General features: G+C 41.6%; 1 protein-coding gene across 1 annotated transcript; it reads left to right on the top strand.

Moving 5' to 3' along the window:
• The first annotated feature begins 5565 nt into the window (after positions 1 to 5565).
• Positions 5566 to 7686, top strand: LOC124967093 (insulin growth factor-like family member 3). Its single transcript, XM_047529107.1, has 4 exons — positions 5566 to 5621; positions 5989 to 6039; positions 6132 to 6390; positions 7424 to 7686. The coding sequence occupies exons 1-4, from the start codon at positions 5603 to 5605 to the stop codon at positions 7500 to 7502; spliced, it is 408 nt and encodes a 135-aa protein (XP_047385063.1). The 5' UTR covers positions 5566 to 5602; the 3' UTR covers positions 7503 to 7686.
• Positions 7687 to 15200: the final 7514 nt, after the last annotated feature.

Raw genomic sequence — 15200 nt, forward strand, 5'->3', positions numbered from 1 at the left:
ACAGCCCTGAAGACTGATGGTCCCCAGTGTGTGGGGTGAAGACATCCCAGCATGGCAGGAGTGGAAGAATGCAGATCTCATTGTGCATTTTTGCAACTCAGGGTTGCTGATGACTCCCCACCAGCCCTAGGAGACAACCTGCAGGACCTGACCTTGTGTGACCTCCAGCATGTACTCCCCTCCCTGCCACCCCCACATCAACACAACAGTCACTTCATACATCGCCCCAACCAGGCCTCCATGTTCTGGCTCAGCCACCTGTCCCTGCTTACAGGCCTCCCTGGCCTTTCTCCTGAGTGACTCTGCTCTCCCCAGGCTCCGCTCAGGCATCTCCTGCCCACCATACTAACCTGTTCCAGTTGCCCTCTCTGGTGCAGTTACATGCCTGCTGTGCACCCATAAGACTCATGCTTACATCCTCACTGTGCTTATTGTGACAGCCTGTGACAGTCCTGTTTGCTTGTTCAATATGGATTTTTAAAATATTATTAAAGACATGTATAGATAAGAAAGATTCCAGTAAATAATTTTTACCAATTAAAAATGAAAGTCTACCTCCCTCTTTGTATTGCAACCCCCACTGACACTACCCAGAGACTGATGCTATTCCTAGTTTCTGGCTTTAACTTTATGATTCCTTTTTGTGGTTCTTGGGGCTCAACTCTAACACAAGCTGTGGGATTTTTAATAAACTACTTAACCTCTCTGAGCTTCCATTTCCTCTCCAAAGTCAATGAAATAGTGATATGTGCCCATGGTGGGATTTATAAACATCAAATAAAATATTTGTAAACAACATGAAGATTGGAATCTCCAGGCATATTCCTTTGAATTGCTACCAAATCAAATCCTTTTCTGGTAACATGTTGTATAGAGACTTTCAGGACATAGGAACTTGTATGCTATTACTTCTATCTCTTTTAGCAACCCAAAGCAATTTCCCCAAATGTCACAAAACTAGTCTTAGAAAACCACCTAAAAGCCCATCAGGGGTTGCTGCATGATATGAAGCACTGGAGACAACTACTGTACTAAGGTGTTGAGATTTGACTCGATATCCACATGGAAGTCTAATGAACAGCACTCTGCAAGGGCAGAAAATATGACCTGTTTCTTCTACACTGAAACCACGGTGCTCTGTAGCAAGATACATTGTAACTGAATTGTGCCAGTCTTACTGAAGACCTAAATTATCAGCACCGTCGCTGACACACCACTGACTCCTATCCAGGGTAAGCCCTCAGGGTCATGAGAGGGAAGTAGCTGAGGAGTCAGCAGGTAGGAACAAGCCCAGAAACAGCCCCGCAGGAGAGCCCCTGACATGCCTCCTGCCCAGCTGGTTTCTACACATGCACTGTGAAGATTTTTTACAAAATAACTTTGTTTGACTTAGTATTTCCATGTTTCCACAGGGGAAATTTTTTTTTTTTTGTGGTGCTGGGCTTGAACCCAAGCCCCTGTGCATGTGAGACATATAACTGAACTGAATACACATGGGGGTATAACTGAGTCATATCCCCAGGTCGGAAAATGTTTTTATAGTAGAAATAGATGCAGTGAAAAATACCCACACACTGCAAAATCAGAGAGAATTTCACTGACTCCCTTCGATGTCCTGGTTGTGTGAGGCTGCTAGATGGAGCAGGGGGACACACAGCTACTGCGACAGTAGGCGTCCACATTCCTGAAGCTGCTTCTGTTTCTCAGGCTCTATAAAGTCTCTCACAGGACAGCTCCTTCACCCCAAAACTCTCCCTTATGTCCCTTTGGTGGTCACTTCTTTCTAATCCCTGGAAACCACAAAAGTTCTCCATTCTTGCAGTTTGGCCTGTCCAAGAATATTAGGTAAGTGCTTGACCCCAAGTGCCATCTTTAGAGAGCGACTTCTTTCTCCACCCTAATGTTGATACTGTCATTTATGGGTGACAAATTCTGCTTCCTCAGATGTTAAAGGTTAACACCAGAGAAGCACACCAAGGCAAACATATGGAGCAGTTCTGGAATCCCAAGAATTCAGCGTGCCCTGCACTTTTTATAGACTGGAATCTCCTGTTCTCTCCCTGCTTATCTCTCTCCTTCCTGCCTATGTGACTAACAGGCCCAGGAGATGTCTGTGAGATGGCAAAATGTGAGAAGCAGATGGGCAGGGGCAGGGCCAAGTGGAGTGACCCAGGCAGGAGGGTCCCAGGGGGCAGTAATTAGCAATTCCCTGCCCACAGCCCTTTGGGAGGGGGCAGGTGACCTTGGTGATCAAAGGGCTCTGGGAACATTGACTTTCCATTCTCCCAGGGTGATCTCCCACTTCCAGGACTCAGAAGTCCTCCATTCCTCAATTCCACTGGACCCTATTCTACACCAACTGCCTGTCCTCAATTCTGGCTTTTCTGTCTTGAAGATCCACCCATGTGGTTACCAGGCCTCTATTGTTAGGGTTTTTTTTCCCTTTTTATTGCTGGGTTGTATAGATACATCAGCTTGTCTGTCAATTCTCCTATTGATAGATATTTGTGTTGTTTTCCATTTGGCATTATTACCACTAAAACTGCCATGAACATTCTTGTGCTTTTTTGTGGAAACAAGTTTTTGTGTCACTGGGGTGAGTGTCCAGGATGGTGAGAGATGGGTCATGTGGTGAGTGAAGGTTTCATTATAAGAAACGGCCAAACTCTTTCCCAGAGTGCTGGTTCCATTTCTCATTTCCACCACTACTGTAAAAAAGGTTCCCCTTATACTAGGTGTGAGGTGGTAGTTCCTCATGGTCTTATTTTCAGTCCCCTAAGGACTCATGATGTTGAACACTTTTCACATGCTTATTGCTACCTATATCTCCTGTTTGGTTAGGTCCTGCTGCTCTTACTTGTACTGAGTTGTTTGTTTTCTGTTTACTTTTGAGAACTTTTCAGATACTAGCAAACACTGGATACATACTTCCACATACATGCATGCTCAGCATAGAAATCCTATGTTAAACATGAGATGGATATTATGTCCTTTTCTCATCTCCACCATTATTGTAAAAAAATGTTCCCTTTTACACTAGGTGTGAGGTGTTCATTACTCGTGGTCTTATTTTCAGTCCCCTAAGGACTCATGATGCTCAAGTGCTTATTGCTACCTATATATACTGTTTGGTTAGGTGCTGCTCTTACTTGTAGTGAGTTGTTTGTTTTCTGTTTACTTCTAAGAACTTTTCAGATACTTGTAAACACTGGATATATACTTCCATATACATGCATGCTCAGCATAGAAATCCTATGGTAAATATGAGATGGACAAATATTGCACCCTACAGAAAAATGAGTTTTGACAGATTCTATTTATAAATGTCTTATTTATTTATTTATTTGTTTGTTTTTAAGTTTGGAAGTGTTCTCTCTTCTTCTTTTTCTTTTCTCCCCTTTTGAACCTGGGATCTCATGTATAGGAGGCAAATACTCTACCACTGAGCTACATCACCAGCCTTTTTATTTTATTTTGAGACAGGGTCTGGCTAAGTTGCTGAGGCTGGCCTGGAACTTGTGATCCTCCTGCCTCAGCCTCCTAAGTAGCTGAGATTACTGGCATGTGCCAACACATCCAGTTTGCATTGTATATTTGGATCCATCCTGATATGAATTTTATATAAAGTGTGAGGTACACTTACAGATTCTTTTTCCCCCTGGCATGGGGCACAACTATTCATTCTTAATTCTATTTCCCTTGAGTCTCTCAAATCATAACATAGTGATTTTTTTTAAATCCTCCATTGGGTTCATGTTTGATTTCTGGCATTACTTTAGGTGCTTTTCCATTCACACATCCTCTACATGTTTTATCAGACTCCTGCCTAAGTATTTCATGGGGGTTGTACCTAGCAGTGTTTTTCATTGTCAGTTTCCAGCTCTTAAAGCTAGGGTAGAGAATTCCTGAGTTTGAGGGACTGGCCTTGCATCTTTCATCCACCCTTATTTCAGTGATCAGTTTAAGGAGCATTTCTGTGGGTTTAGGGCAACGACACCCCTTGTTCCCTGGTGGTCCTGCATGTCTCCACCTGAGCCATGGGGGCATGAGAGCTGCTGCACGGTCATTGTCATTTTCATCTCGTCTAAAGTGGTTGCCACAAGGAGGCCTCTGCTGGCCGCCTGCCAGTGGATATGATGAGGTCTGAGGCTCTCCAGCTCAGACCCTAAGGAGAGAGCTGCAGGCTGTGAAGTTGTGTAGCTGCAGCAGGTGTTCTTGGCCTGGTTACAGTCTCTAATTTTCTTCTGTCAGTCAGTGGACTCCATTTATTGATTGTCATCCTGGCAAGGGACATAGGGAGCTGGCACCTGTGGCTCACTTTGCTTTGTCTATGCAAGTAATAGAACTGTCTCATTCCAAAAAAGTTTTGTTTTTGTTGTTGTTGTTTTTTTTTTTCCTGGAAGTATCTATCAGCCCTGATTCTTACCTCACAGTAGATTCCATGAGATTTTCAGATGTTTCAGTTATAGAGATTAATTCTCCTATGGATCACTCCTATTATTTTCCTCCACCATTTTGTTCTTCCAGGATTTCTATTTTATGGGGTCTTGAATTTCTGGGTTGCTGCTCAGTCATGAATGTGGCATCAAGTTAATTAGCTAAGATGGAAATGATCTCTTTTCCCAGAGCAGTTTTGTATAAATGATGTGTGGCAGTGGGACAAGGGTGGTCTTTACAAGCAGCACTCCTGTTGGGGTGCAGGGCCCAGGAGAAGGCATGGTGAGAACCTGACACCCACACAGACACATCTGCACCAGGAGAGGAGGGCGAGGCTGTATGTGCAGCAGCAAATAACTCAAGTACTGCCCATCTGGTTTAGAGAGAAGGAGGAACAGGGGCCTCCCTGATCTTACAAAATCCTTCAGTGACTCAAAAGCTTCTGCCTGACCCCTCCTCTACCTTCCCAGCCTTTTTACTGTGACTCAAAGGAAGGCCCTGGAAATCAGGGTGGGGAGGGCCACACTGTCAGAGTATTGCATGTCACACATGTAGTAGTGATGGTGACAATAAAATAATGGTATGAAACATGGATGGTGCATTTCTAGAACAAGGAATTGTACAAATAAAGGCACTGATCCTCCCTCTGCTCTGGGAATCCCAGAGCTCTGTCCTATGACTCCGTTCCTCTTTTGTTCTCCCAAGACTCTGTTCTTCCTCTAGTCCATGCTGAAATTCCAAAATTCCTCCCTAATATCTGAAGAATTCTTCACATTTCAGGTGGGGAGGTAGACTGAGATGCAGGGCTGAGATGCCTTGAAACTTCCAGGGTGGATAGAAAGGGAAGCCTAGAAACAGTCAGTGGTTGATGGGGGCTTGCACACAAATCTCAGGTTCCCCTCAGTAGCAATGAAAAATAGGGCACTTTAATCAATTTGAAAACTGGTATGTGCTTTAATCTGTGGGTGTTTCCTCCATGCAGATCCTTTGTGCCCAACCCTTCCCATGGACAGCATTGCATCTGGATAGTATGTGATGGGAAGTCCCCGCTTCAGATTCCTCCCTAGGTGTCTTCATAACCCTTTATAAGCCACAGATCAAGGTCCCAGTTGACCTGGTTGTGGGGCTCCTCTGCCTCCTTCTACTTCATAGCCTAACCAGAACCATGCTGCTCAGAATCTTTGGTAAGGAGGCTCTAGCCCCACGTTGAGCCTGAGCATTCTCTCACCCCTTTGTCCCTCTGAACCTCAAACTCAGTTCTCTCTTCTGTATTCAGTTCTCAGTTTCCCACCTGGTGATCACCCTGCTGTCTTCCCTGACTGCCCTGCATCCTCTTTCCCCACCTGAAAATTTCAGAGGCTTCACTCTTCCCAGAACCCTCCCTGCATTTCCTCACCTGCCAGCCCTGACCTGACTCCACAGTCAGTCTCAAAATCCACTCAGCCATTACCAGCAATCCAAGAAGCTCAGTAACATCATTTTTAGGCCCCTGAATACAACCAGTTGGCTACTGTGATCCCAGCATAACATTTATTACCCTTCTATTCTCAGTTTCTGTCTTCATATCTTCACTCCTGGACTCAACATGCTCAGGACTCACAGGTGAGAACAGGGTGGTGATGAAGGAGGAGGTGGCTCTGTGGAAGGGGTGGGTACTAGGCTGGTCCTTGGAAACCACCCAACCTGACTTCCAGATAGAGACCTGTTGGTGTGCCAGCCGGTGCCCTGGTGTGGGGACCGAATCTACAACCCCTTGGAGCAGTGCTGTGATGATGACACCATCCTGCCCCTGAACCGTACCCGCCTGTGTGGCCCCAACTGCATCTACTGGCCCTGCTTTGAGCTCTGCTGTCCAGAGTCCTTTAGTCCCCAGAAGAAGTTTGTTGTGAGGCTGAAAGTTCTGGGTGTGAAGTCCCAGTGCCACTCAGCCCCCATCTCCAGGGACTGTGGCAGGTAAGAGCCCTGACCCTGGCTGTGGAGGGTGGGGAAACAAGTACGAATGTCAATACTTCACATTTTGAAAAACCTTTGCCCTGTGGTCCAATCTCTTACCCAATTTTTTTTTGTCCCATGGGGGCTTAGCCACTGAGCCACTGTCCTAGCCCCTTTTTCCTCCAGTTTAGTTTTTGTGTGTTTTGTTATTTTTTACTTGTTCTATTTAGATATAGATGACAGTATTTGGCATCTATACTTGTGGTTGAACATGATGCAGTTTCACTGGTCATGGATTCATATATGAACATAGAAAAATTATGTCCAATTCCTTCCACTGTCTTTCCTAATCCCATCCTGCCTCTCTTCCCTTCATTCCTTCTTGTCTAATTCAATGAACTTCTATTCTTCCCTCACCCTTCTTATTGTGTGTTAACATCCACTTATCAGAGAGAATATTCAACATTGGTTTTTGGGGACTGTCTCATTTCACTTAGCATGGCAGTCTCCTCTTCCATCTATTTACCAGCCAATGCCATGACTTCATTACTCTTTATGACTCAGTTATATTCCATTGTGTATATGTACCACATTTAAAAAAAAAAAACATTCATCTGTTGAAGGACACTTAGGTTGGTTCTATAGCTTAGCTACTGTGATTTGAACTGCTAAAAACATTGATGTGACTGTGTCACTATAGTATGCTGATTTTAAGTCCTTTGGGTATATAGAGAGGAGTATATAGTTGGGTCAAATTGTGGTTCTATTCCAAGTCTTCTGAGGAATCTCCATACTGCTTTCCAGAGTGGTTGCAATACATTGCTGGTGGGATAGCAAATTGATGCAACCACTCTAGTCCTTTTTTATTTTATTTAGAGTTGGGGTCTTGTTAAGTTGCTTAGGGCCTCACTAAGTGACTGAAGCTGGCTTTGAACTTGCGATCCTCCACCCAAGCTGCTAGGATTACAGGAGTGCACCACCACATGTGGCTCAAATCTTTTAATTCATCTTCTTGTCTGTGAGTCATAATTTCTTGTTTTTTCCTTCTTTGTAGCAGAGAGATATTTGCTCAAAGAAGATATAGAAGACAACCATCTTTCACTAAGGCAACTTCCCAGAAGAGACTGAGGTAGCCTTCACCTTTGAGGGACTTAAACTAATTGCCAGTTAATTTTTCAAATACACCTATATTGTGATCTGCTGTTTGCTGATTTGATGGATCTTTGAATGGCAGAACCACCCTATGATTACATGAGCTATGGTTTGCCTAAGCATCCTCCAAAGGCCCATATGTTGATGTGGTTCACAGGTTGGTGCTATTGGGAATTGGTGGAACTTTGAGATGTGGGACCTAGTGGGAGACTCTTAGATTATTGATAGAATACAGTAGGGGACTGATTTGGTAATCAACTAGTATAAAGGGGACAATTTTCATTTACAACTGTACATTTTCAGCTTGTTTTCAACTTTTCCCTGAGTGTTCATTCCCAACGTGTTTAAGTGAAAAGCCTCTTGATGACTTTGCCTTTTTCTTCCTGTTTTAGCCAGCTTTTTTTCGCCACTGTGACTAAAAGACCTAACAAGAACAATTTTAATGGAGAAAGTTTATTTGGGTGGCTCACGGTTTCAGAGGTCTCAATCCATAGACTGCAGGCTTTATTCCTTGGAGCTTGAGGTGAGGCAGAACATCATGACTGAAGAGTGTGGCAGAAAGAAGCAGCTCATATGATGATCAGAAAACAGAGAGAGAGGTCTCTACTCACCAGATACAAAATATATACCCCAAAGTCAAGCCCCCACCTCCTCCAGCCATACCCTACCCATTTAGTTACCACTTAATTAATACCATCAGGGGATTAATGCACTGATTGATTTAAGACTTTCACAACCTAGTCATTTGTCCTGTGAACCTTCTTGCATCATCTCACACATGAGCTTTTGGGGACACCTCACATCCAAACCATAACATTCTGCCCTGGCTCCTAAAAACTCTTGCTCATTTCACAATTCAAAACAATTTAGTCCATTTCCAAGGGTCCCCATAACCTTAATAGTTCCAAGATTGCCCAAAAGTTCAAGTCCAAAGTCTGTGAGACTCAGGGCAAACTGGTACCATAAGCTACTATAAAAATCAAAAGTGATTTACAAGTATTCAGTATTTAAAAGTACAGAGTAAACTTTTACATTCACAAAAATAGGGACTTGGAAAGAAGGGACAGGATAAAAGCAAGACCAAAATTCATCTGGGCAAACAAGTCCTGTAGCTGCATGTGCAGCTCTTGGGACACATGTCATGGTGATATTCTCTCTAAAGGTTGTGTAGCTCCACCCCTGTGGTCTTACTGGTTGCAGCTCTAGTGGCTATTCTGATCCTTGTCTCTGCTTAATTCTTGTAGTCTTCCTCAGGAAATGTTCCATGCTACTGACCTTTCTTAATCTCAAGGGTCTCTACTGCAGCTCTGGCTTCATGCATTCCTGCAGAACCAGCACCACATGGTTGACACAAATGTCTACAGCTATCTAGAGCAGTACCCAAACCTCCCAGGACCCTGTCTGCAGCAGTCTTTGAGTGCCTGGGTAACCAAGCATGTTGAAAACTTTGTAGATCCCTTGGGCAAGAAGTGTGCCCCACTGGTCTCTTATCAATAGAATTCTTGGATCCAAGATGGCAGACTAGAGGGTGACTGCATCTCCCATCACTCCAGAACTCAGGATTCAAGAAGGGGAGGTATTGACCAACACACTCAGACCAACATAGAGCTGTGGGGTGAGTCTCTCCCACTGGGTGAAGCTTGGCCCGGCGGGAGGACCAGACAGGGGGCAGCTTCTCAGAGCAGGGCAGGGCAGCAAGAGACTTCCCCAAGCAACACTGCTCCCTCTGGTGGCAGGCCCAATCCACAGCCAGTTTCTTGGAGCAAGCCCACCCAGTGAGAGCTTTTCCACACAGAGTCAACCCCAAGCCCTGGACCCAGTGGTGGGCCCTGGCCCACAGGCGGCTTCTGGGACCAGGGCAGGGCAGCGAGAGACTTCCTGAAGTAGACCTGCTCCCTCCCCTGTCAGTGGGGTCCACAGCCAGATTCTTGGAGCAGGCCCGCCCAGTGACAGCTTTTCTGCACAGAGGCAACCCCAAGTTCTGAACCCAGTGGTGGGCCCCGGCCCACAGGTAGCTTCTGGGACTAAGGCAGGACAGTGAGAGGCTTTCCCCAAGCAGCCTGGCTCCCTCAGGTGGGGGCAAGCCCTGTCTATAGCCAGCTTCTAGGAGCAGGACTGCCCAGTGAGAGGATTTCCACGCAGAACCAGCCCCCAGCCCAGGACCCGGTACTGGACTAGGGGCAGCTTTCTTCGGAAGCACTGCATTATCAAGCTCCTCCAAGACTTCAGACTACTGAAGGCTGAGAGGTGATATACTGGAAATCTACAGGGACATTATAAGCCAACACAGGAAATCTGCAATATCTCAGAGTACCACTGATGTCTGACCAATATGAGAAAACAAGGGAAGAAAATGTCCCAAACAAACCGAGATACTATATCAATAAAACCCAATGACAGCACAGCAGAAGAAATGTCAGAAAGGGAGTTAATAATGCATATAGTAAAAACAATGAGGGAGGCAAATGAGGAGATGAAAGAGCAAATGAAGGCATTAAATGATTGCGCCAATCAACAGTTCAAAGAGCAAATATGGGAAGCAAAAGATCATTTCAATAAAGAGTTAGAGATACTGAAAAACGAACAAACAAACAGAAATCCTTGAAATGAAGGAAACAATAAACCAAGTTAAAAACTCCATAGAAAGAATAACCAATAGGATAGAACACCTGGAAGACAGAACCTCAGACATTGAAGACAAAATATTTAATCTTGAATACAAAATTGACCAAACAGAGAAGATGGTATGAAATCATGAACAGAATCTACAAGAATTATGGGATACCATGAAAAGGCCAAATTTAAGAATTATTGGGATTGAGGAAGGCTTAGAGAAACAAACCAAAGGAATGATCAATCTATTCAAGGAAATAATATCAGAAAATTTCCCAAATCTGAAGAATGAAATGGAAAACCAGGTACAAGAGGCTTATAGGACTCAGAATATACAAAATTACAACAGACCCACACCAAGGCACATTATTATGAAAATACCTAACATACAAAATAAAGACAGAATTTTAAAGGCTGTGAAAGAAAAGAATCAAATTACATTCAGGAGGAAGCCAATAAGAATATCAGCAGATTTTTCAATCCAGACCCTAAAAGCTAGAAGGGCCTGGAACAACATTTACCAAGCCCTGAAAGAAAATGGATGACAACTAAGAATCTTATATCCAGCAAAACTTACCTTCAGATTTGATGATGAAATAAAATCCTTCCATGATAAACAAAAGCTAAAAGAATTTATAAAAAAAATCTGGCATTACAGAACATTCTCAGCAAAATATTCCATGAGGAAGAGATGAAAAACAATGATGCAAATCAGCAACAGGAAAAACTAACCTAAAGTAATAGCCAAATAAAAGAGAAACCAAATCATGTCAAAATACAAAAATGAGTCAAATGACTGGGATTACAAATCATATCACAATAATAACCCTGAATGTTAATGGCCTGAACTCATCAATCAAAAGACATAGACTGGCATATTGGATTAAAAAGAAAAATCCAAAAATATGTTGCCTGCAAGAAACTCACCTCATAGAAAGAGGTACCCACAGACTAAAGGTGAAAGTATGGGAAAAAAGATACCGTGCACATGGACACAGCAAAAAAGTCAGAGTGTACATCCTCATATCAGATAATGTGGATGTCAAGTCAAAACTAGTCAGAAGGGATAAAGAAGAACATTACATACTGCTTAAGGGAAGCATAAATCAGCACGACATAACAACCATAAATATCTATGCCCCGAATATTGGCTCATCCGTGTACATCAAACAAATTCTTCTCAATTCCAGAAACCAAATAGACCACAACACAATAATACTAGGTGATTTTAACACTCCTCTCTCACCACTGGATAGATCTTTCAAACAAAAATTGAATAAAGAAACTATAGATCTCAATAACACAATCAACAATTTAGACTTAACCAACATATATAGAATATACCATCCAACCAAGAGTGAATACACTTTCTTCTCAGCAGCACATGGATCCTTCTCTAAAATAGACTATATTTTATGTCATAAAACTACTGTTAGCAAATACAAGAAGATAGAGATACTACCTTGAATTCCATCTGATCATAATGGATTGAAATTAGAAATAAATGACAGAATAAAAAACAGAAACTTCTACAACACCTGGAGATTAAATAATACACTATTATATGATGAATGGATAACAGAAGACATCAGGAGAGAAGTAAAAAAATTCTTAGAAGTAAACGAGAACGAAGACACATCATATCAAAATCTCTGGGACACTATGAAACCAGTACTTAGAGGAAGATTTATTTCATGGAGCGCATTCAACAAAACAAGTAAAAATCAACAAATAAATGACTTAACACTACAGCTCAAAACCATAGAAAAAGAAGAGCAGACCAACACCAAAAGTAGTAGAAGATAGGAAATAGTTAAAATCAGAGCTGAAATCAATGAAATTGAAACAAAAGAAACAATCAAAAAAATTAACAAAATAAAGAGTTGGTTCTTTGAAAAAATAAACAAAATTGATAAACCCTTAGCCACAATAACAAAGAGAAAGAGAGAGAAAACTCAAAATACTAAAATTCGGAATGAACAATGAAATATCACTACAGACACGAGTGAAATACAAAACATAATTAGAAACTATTTTGAAAATCTATACTCCAACAAAACAGAAAACCTCGATGACATCAACAAGTTTCTAGAGACATATGAATTACCTAAACTGAACCAGGAGGACATACACAACTTAAATAAATCAATTTCAAGCAACGAAATAGAGGAGGTCATCAAAAGCCTACCAACAAAGGAAAGTCCAGGACCAGATGAGTTCTCAGTCAAGTTCTACAAAACCTTTATAGAAGAGCTCATTCCAATACTCCTCAAAGTATTCCATGAAATAGAAGAGGAGGGAACCATCCCAAACTCATTCTATGAAGCCAATATCACCCTGATACCTAAATGAGACAGAGACACATTAAGGAAAGAAAATTTCAGAACAATATCCTTAATGAATATTGACACAAAAATTCTCAACAAAATTTTAGCAAATCGCATACAGAAATATATTAAAAAGATAGTGCACCATGATCAAGTGGGTTTTATCCCAGGGATGCAAGGTTGGTTCAACATCCAGAAATCAGTAAATGTCATTCACCATATCAACAGACTTAAAGTTAAGAATCACACGATTATTTTGATAGATGAAGAAAAAGGATTCGATAAAATACAGCATCCCTTCATACTCAAAACACTAAAAAATATAGGGATAGTGGGAACCTTCCTCAACTTTGTAAAGGCCATCTATGTGAAGTCCATGGCCAGTATCATCCTAAATGGTGAAAAACTGAAAGTATTCCCCCTAAAAACTGAAACAAGGCAGGGATGCCCTCTTTCACCACTTCTATTCAAAATCATCCTTCAAACTCTAACCAGAGCAATTAGAAATTAAAGGGACACGAATAGGAAAAGAAGAACTCAAACTACCCTGTTCACTGATGACATGATTATGTATTTAGAGGAATCTGGAAATTCCACCAGAAAACTTTTAGAACTCATAAGTGAATTCAGTAAAGTAGCAGGTTACAAGATCAATGCTCATAAATCCAATGCATTTTTATACATAAGTGATGAATCTTCAGAAAGAGAAGTTAGGAAACTACCCCATTCACAATAGCCTCAAAAAAAAAAAAACTTGCGAATCAATCTCACAAAAGAGGTGAAAGACCTCTACATTGAGAACTACAGAACACTAAAGAAAGAAATTAAAGAAAATCTTAGAAGATGGAAAGATCTCCCATGTTCTTGGATAGGAAGAATTAATATTGTCAAAATGCCCATACTACCAAAAGTGCTATACACATTCAATGCAATTCCAATTAAAATCCCAATGATGTACCTTATAGAAATAGAGCAAGCAATTATGAAATTCATCTGGAAGAATAAGAAACCCAGAATAGCTAAAGCAATCCTCAGCAGAAAGAGTGAAGCAGCGGGTATCGCAATACCAGATCTTCAACTCTACTACAAAGCAATCATAACAAAAAGATCAACGGTATTGGTACAAAAATAGACATGTCAATCAATGGTACAGAATAGAGGACACAGACACAAGCTCAAATAAATACAATTTTTTCATATTTGACAATGGGGCCAAAAATATGCAATGGAGAAAAGATAGTCTCTTCAACAAATGGTGCTGGGAAAGCTGGAAATCCATATGCAACAGAATGAAATTAAACCCCTATCTCTCACCCTGCACAAAAATCAACTCACAATGGATCAAGACCTTGAAATAAGACCAGAGACCCTGCACCTTATAGAAGAAAGCGTAGGTTCAAATCTTCAACATGTCAGCTTAGGTTCAGACTTCCTTAACAGGACTCCCATAGCACAAGAAATAAAAGGAAGAATCAATAACTGGGATAGTTTCAAACTGAAAAGCTTTCTCTCAGCAAAGGAATCTGTCAGTAATGTGAAGAGAGAGCCTACAGAGTGGGAGAAAATCTTTGCCACTCATACTTCAGATAGAGCACTAATTTCCAGAATCTATAAAGAACTCAAATAACTCTACACCAAGAATACAAATAGTCCCATCAACAAATGGGCTAAGGAAATGAACAGACACTGCACAGAAGAAGATCTACAAGCAATCTACAGATATATGAAAAAATGTTCACCATCTCTAGTAATAAGAGAAATGAAAATTGAAACTCCCCTAAGATTCCATCTCACCCCAATTAGAATGGTAATTATCAAGTATACAAGCAACAATAGTTGTAGGTGAGGATGTGGGGGAAAAGGTACACTCATACATTGCTGGTGGGGTTTCAAATTAGTGCTGTCACTCTGGAAAGCAGTATGAAGATTCCTCAGAAAGCTTGGAATGGAACCACCATTTGACCCAGCTATCCCACTCCTTGGCCTATACGCAAAGGACTTAAAATCAGCATACTACAGAGATACAGCCACATCAATGTTCATTGCTGCTCAATTTACAATAGCCAGATTTTGGAGCCAACCTAGATGTCCTTCAATTGATGAATGGATAAAGAAAGTGTGGTATGCATATATACAATGGAATATTACTCAGCCATAAAGAATGATAAAATTATGGCATTTTCAGGTAAATGGATGAAATTGGAGAATGTCATGCTAAGTGAGATAAGCCCATCTCAAAAAACCAAAGGATGAATGGTCTCACTGATAAGCGGATGATGACACATAATTGGGGGGTGGGAGGTGTTAGTGTTAGAGTAGGGTTAGGTTTAGGGTTAGGGTTAGGGAGGGGGGCAAGAGTGGAGGAAGGAAGGACTGTATAGAGGGAAAAGAGGGGTGGGAGGGCAGGGAAAAAATAGCAGACTGAATCAAACATTACCCTATGTAAATTTATGTTTATACAAATGATATGCCTTTACTTAATGTACAGAGAAACAACATGTATCCCGTTTGTTTACAATAAGAAAAAAAAAGACAATTTTTATTTGTACTCCCTTGAGCCTGAGATGGATGTGGTCTTTCCAGCACCTGAGATGCCCTCAGTCCATCTTTCTTATTGTCTCTGGTCAAAGTCTTTACCTTTTTTTCAGTGGCAGTAATGTCTTTACTAACTGCAATTTTCTTAGCCCCTATTTTACTCCTGCCCTTCAAGGCCAAGTTTTTTTTCTGCTCACAACATGC

Source organism: Sciurus carolinensis, chromosome 16 (genome assembly GCF_902686445.1).
Source record: "Sciurus carolinensis chromosome 16, mSciCar1.2, whole genome shotgun sequence".
NCBI lineage: Eukaryota > Metazoa > Chordata > Mammalia > Rodentia > Sciuridae > Sciurus > Sciurus carolinensis.

Bases quoted from the DNA above. Each gene is read 5' to 3' on its own strand.
- LOC124967093 (XM_047529107.1), top strand. The intron at 6,040-6,131 runs GTGAGAACAGGG...CCTGACTTCCAG, and splicing joins AACATGCTCAGGACTCACAG to ATAGAGACCTGTTGGTGTGC. The intron at 6,391-7,423 runs GTAAGAGCCCTG...CCTTCTTTGTAG, and splicing joins ATCTCCAGGGACTGTGGCAG to CAGAGAGATATTTGCTCAAA.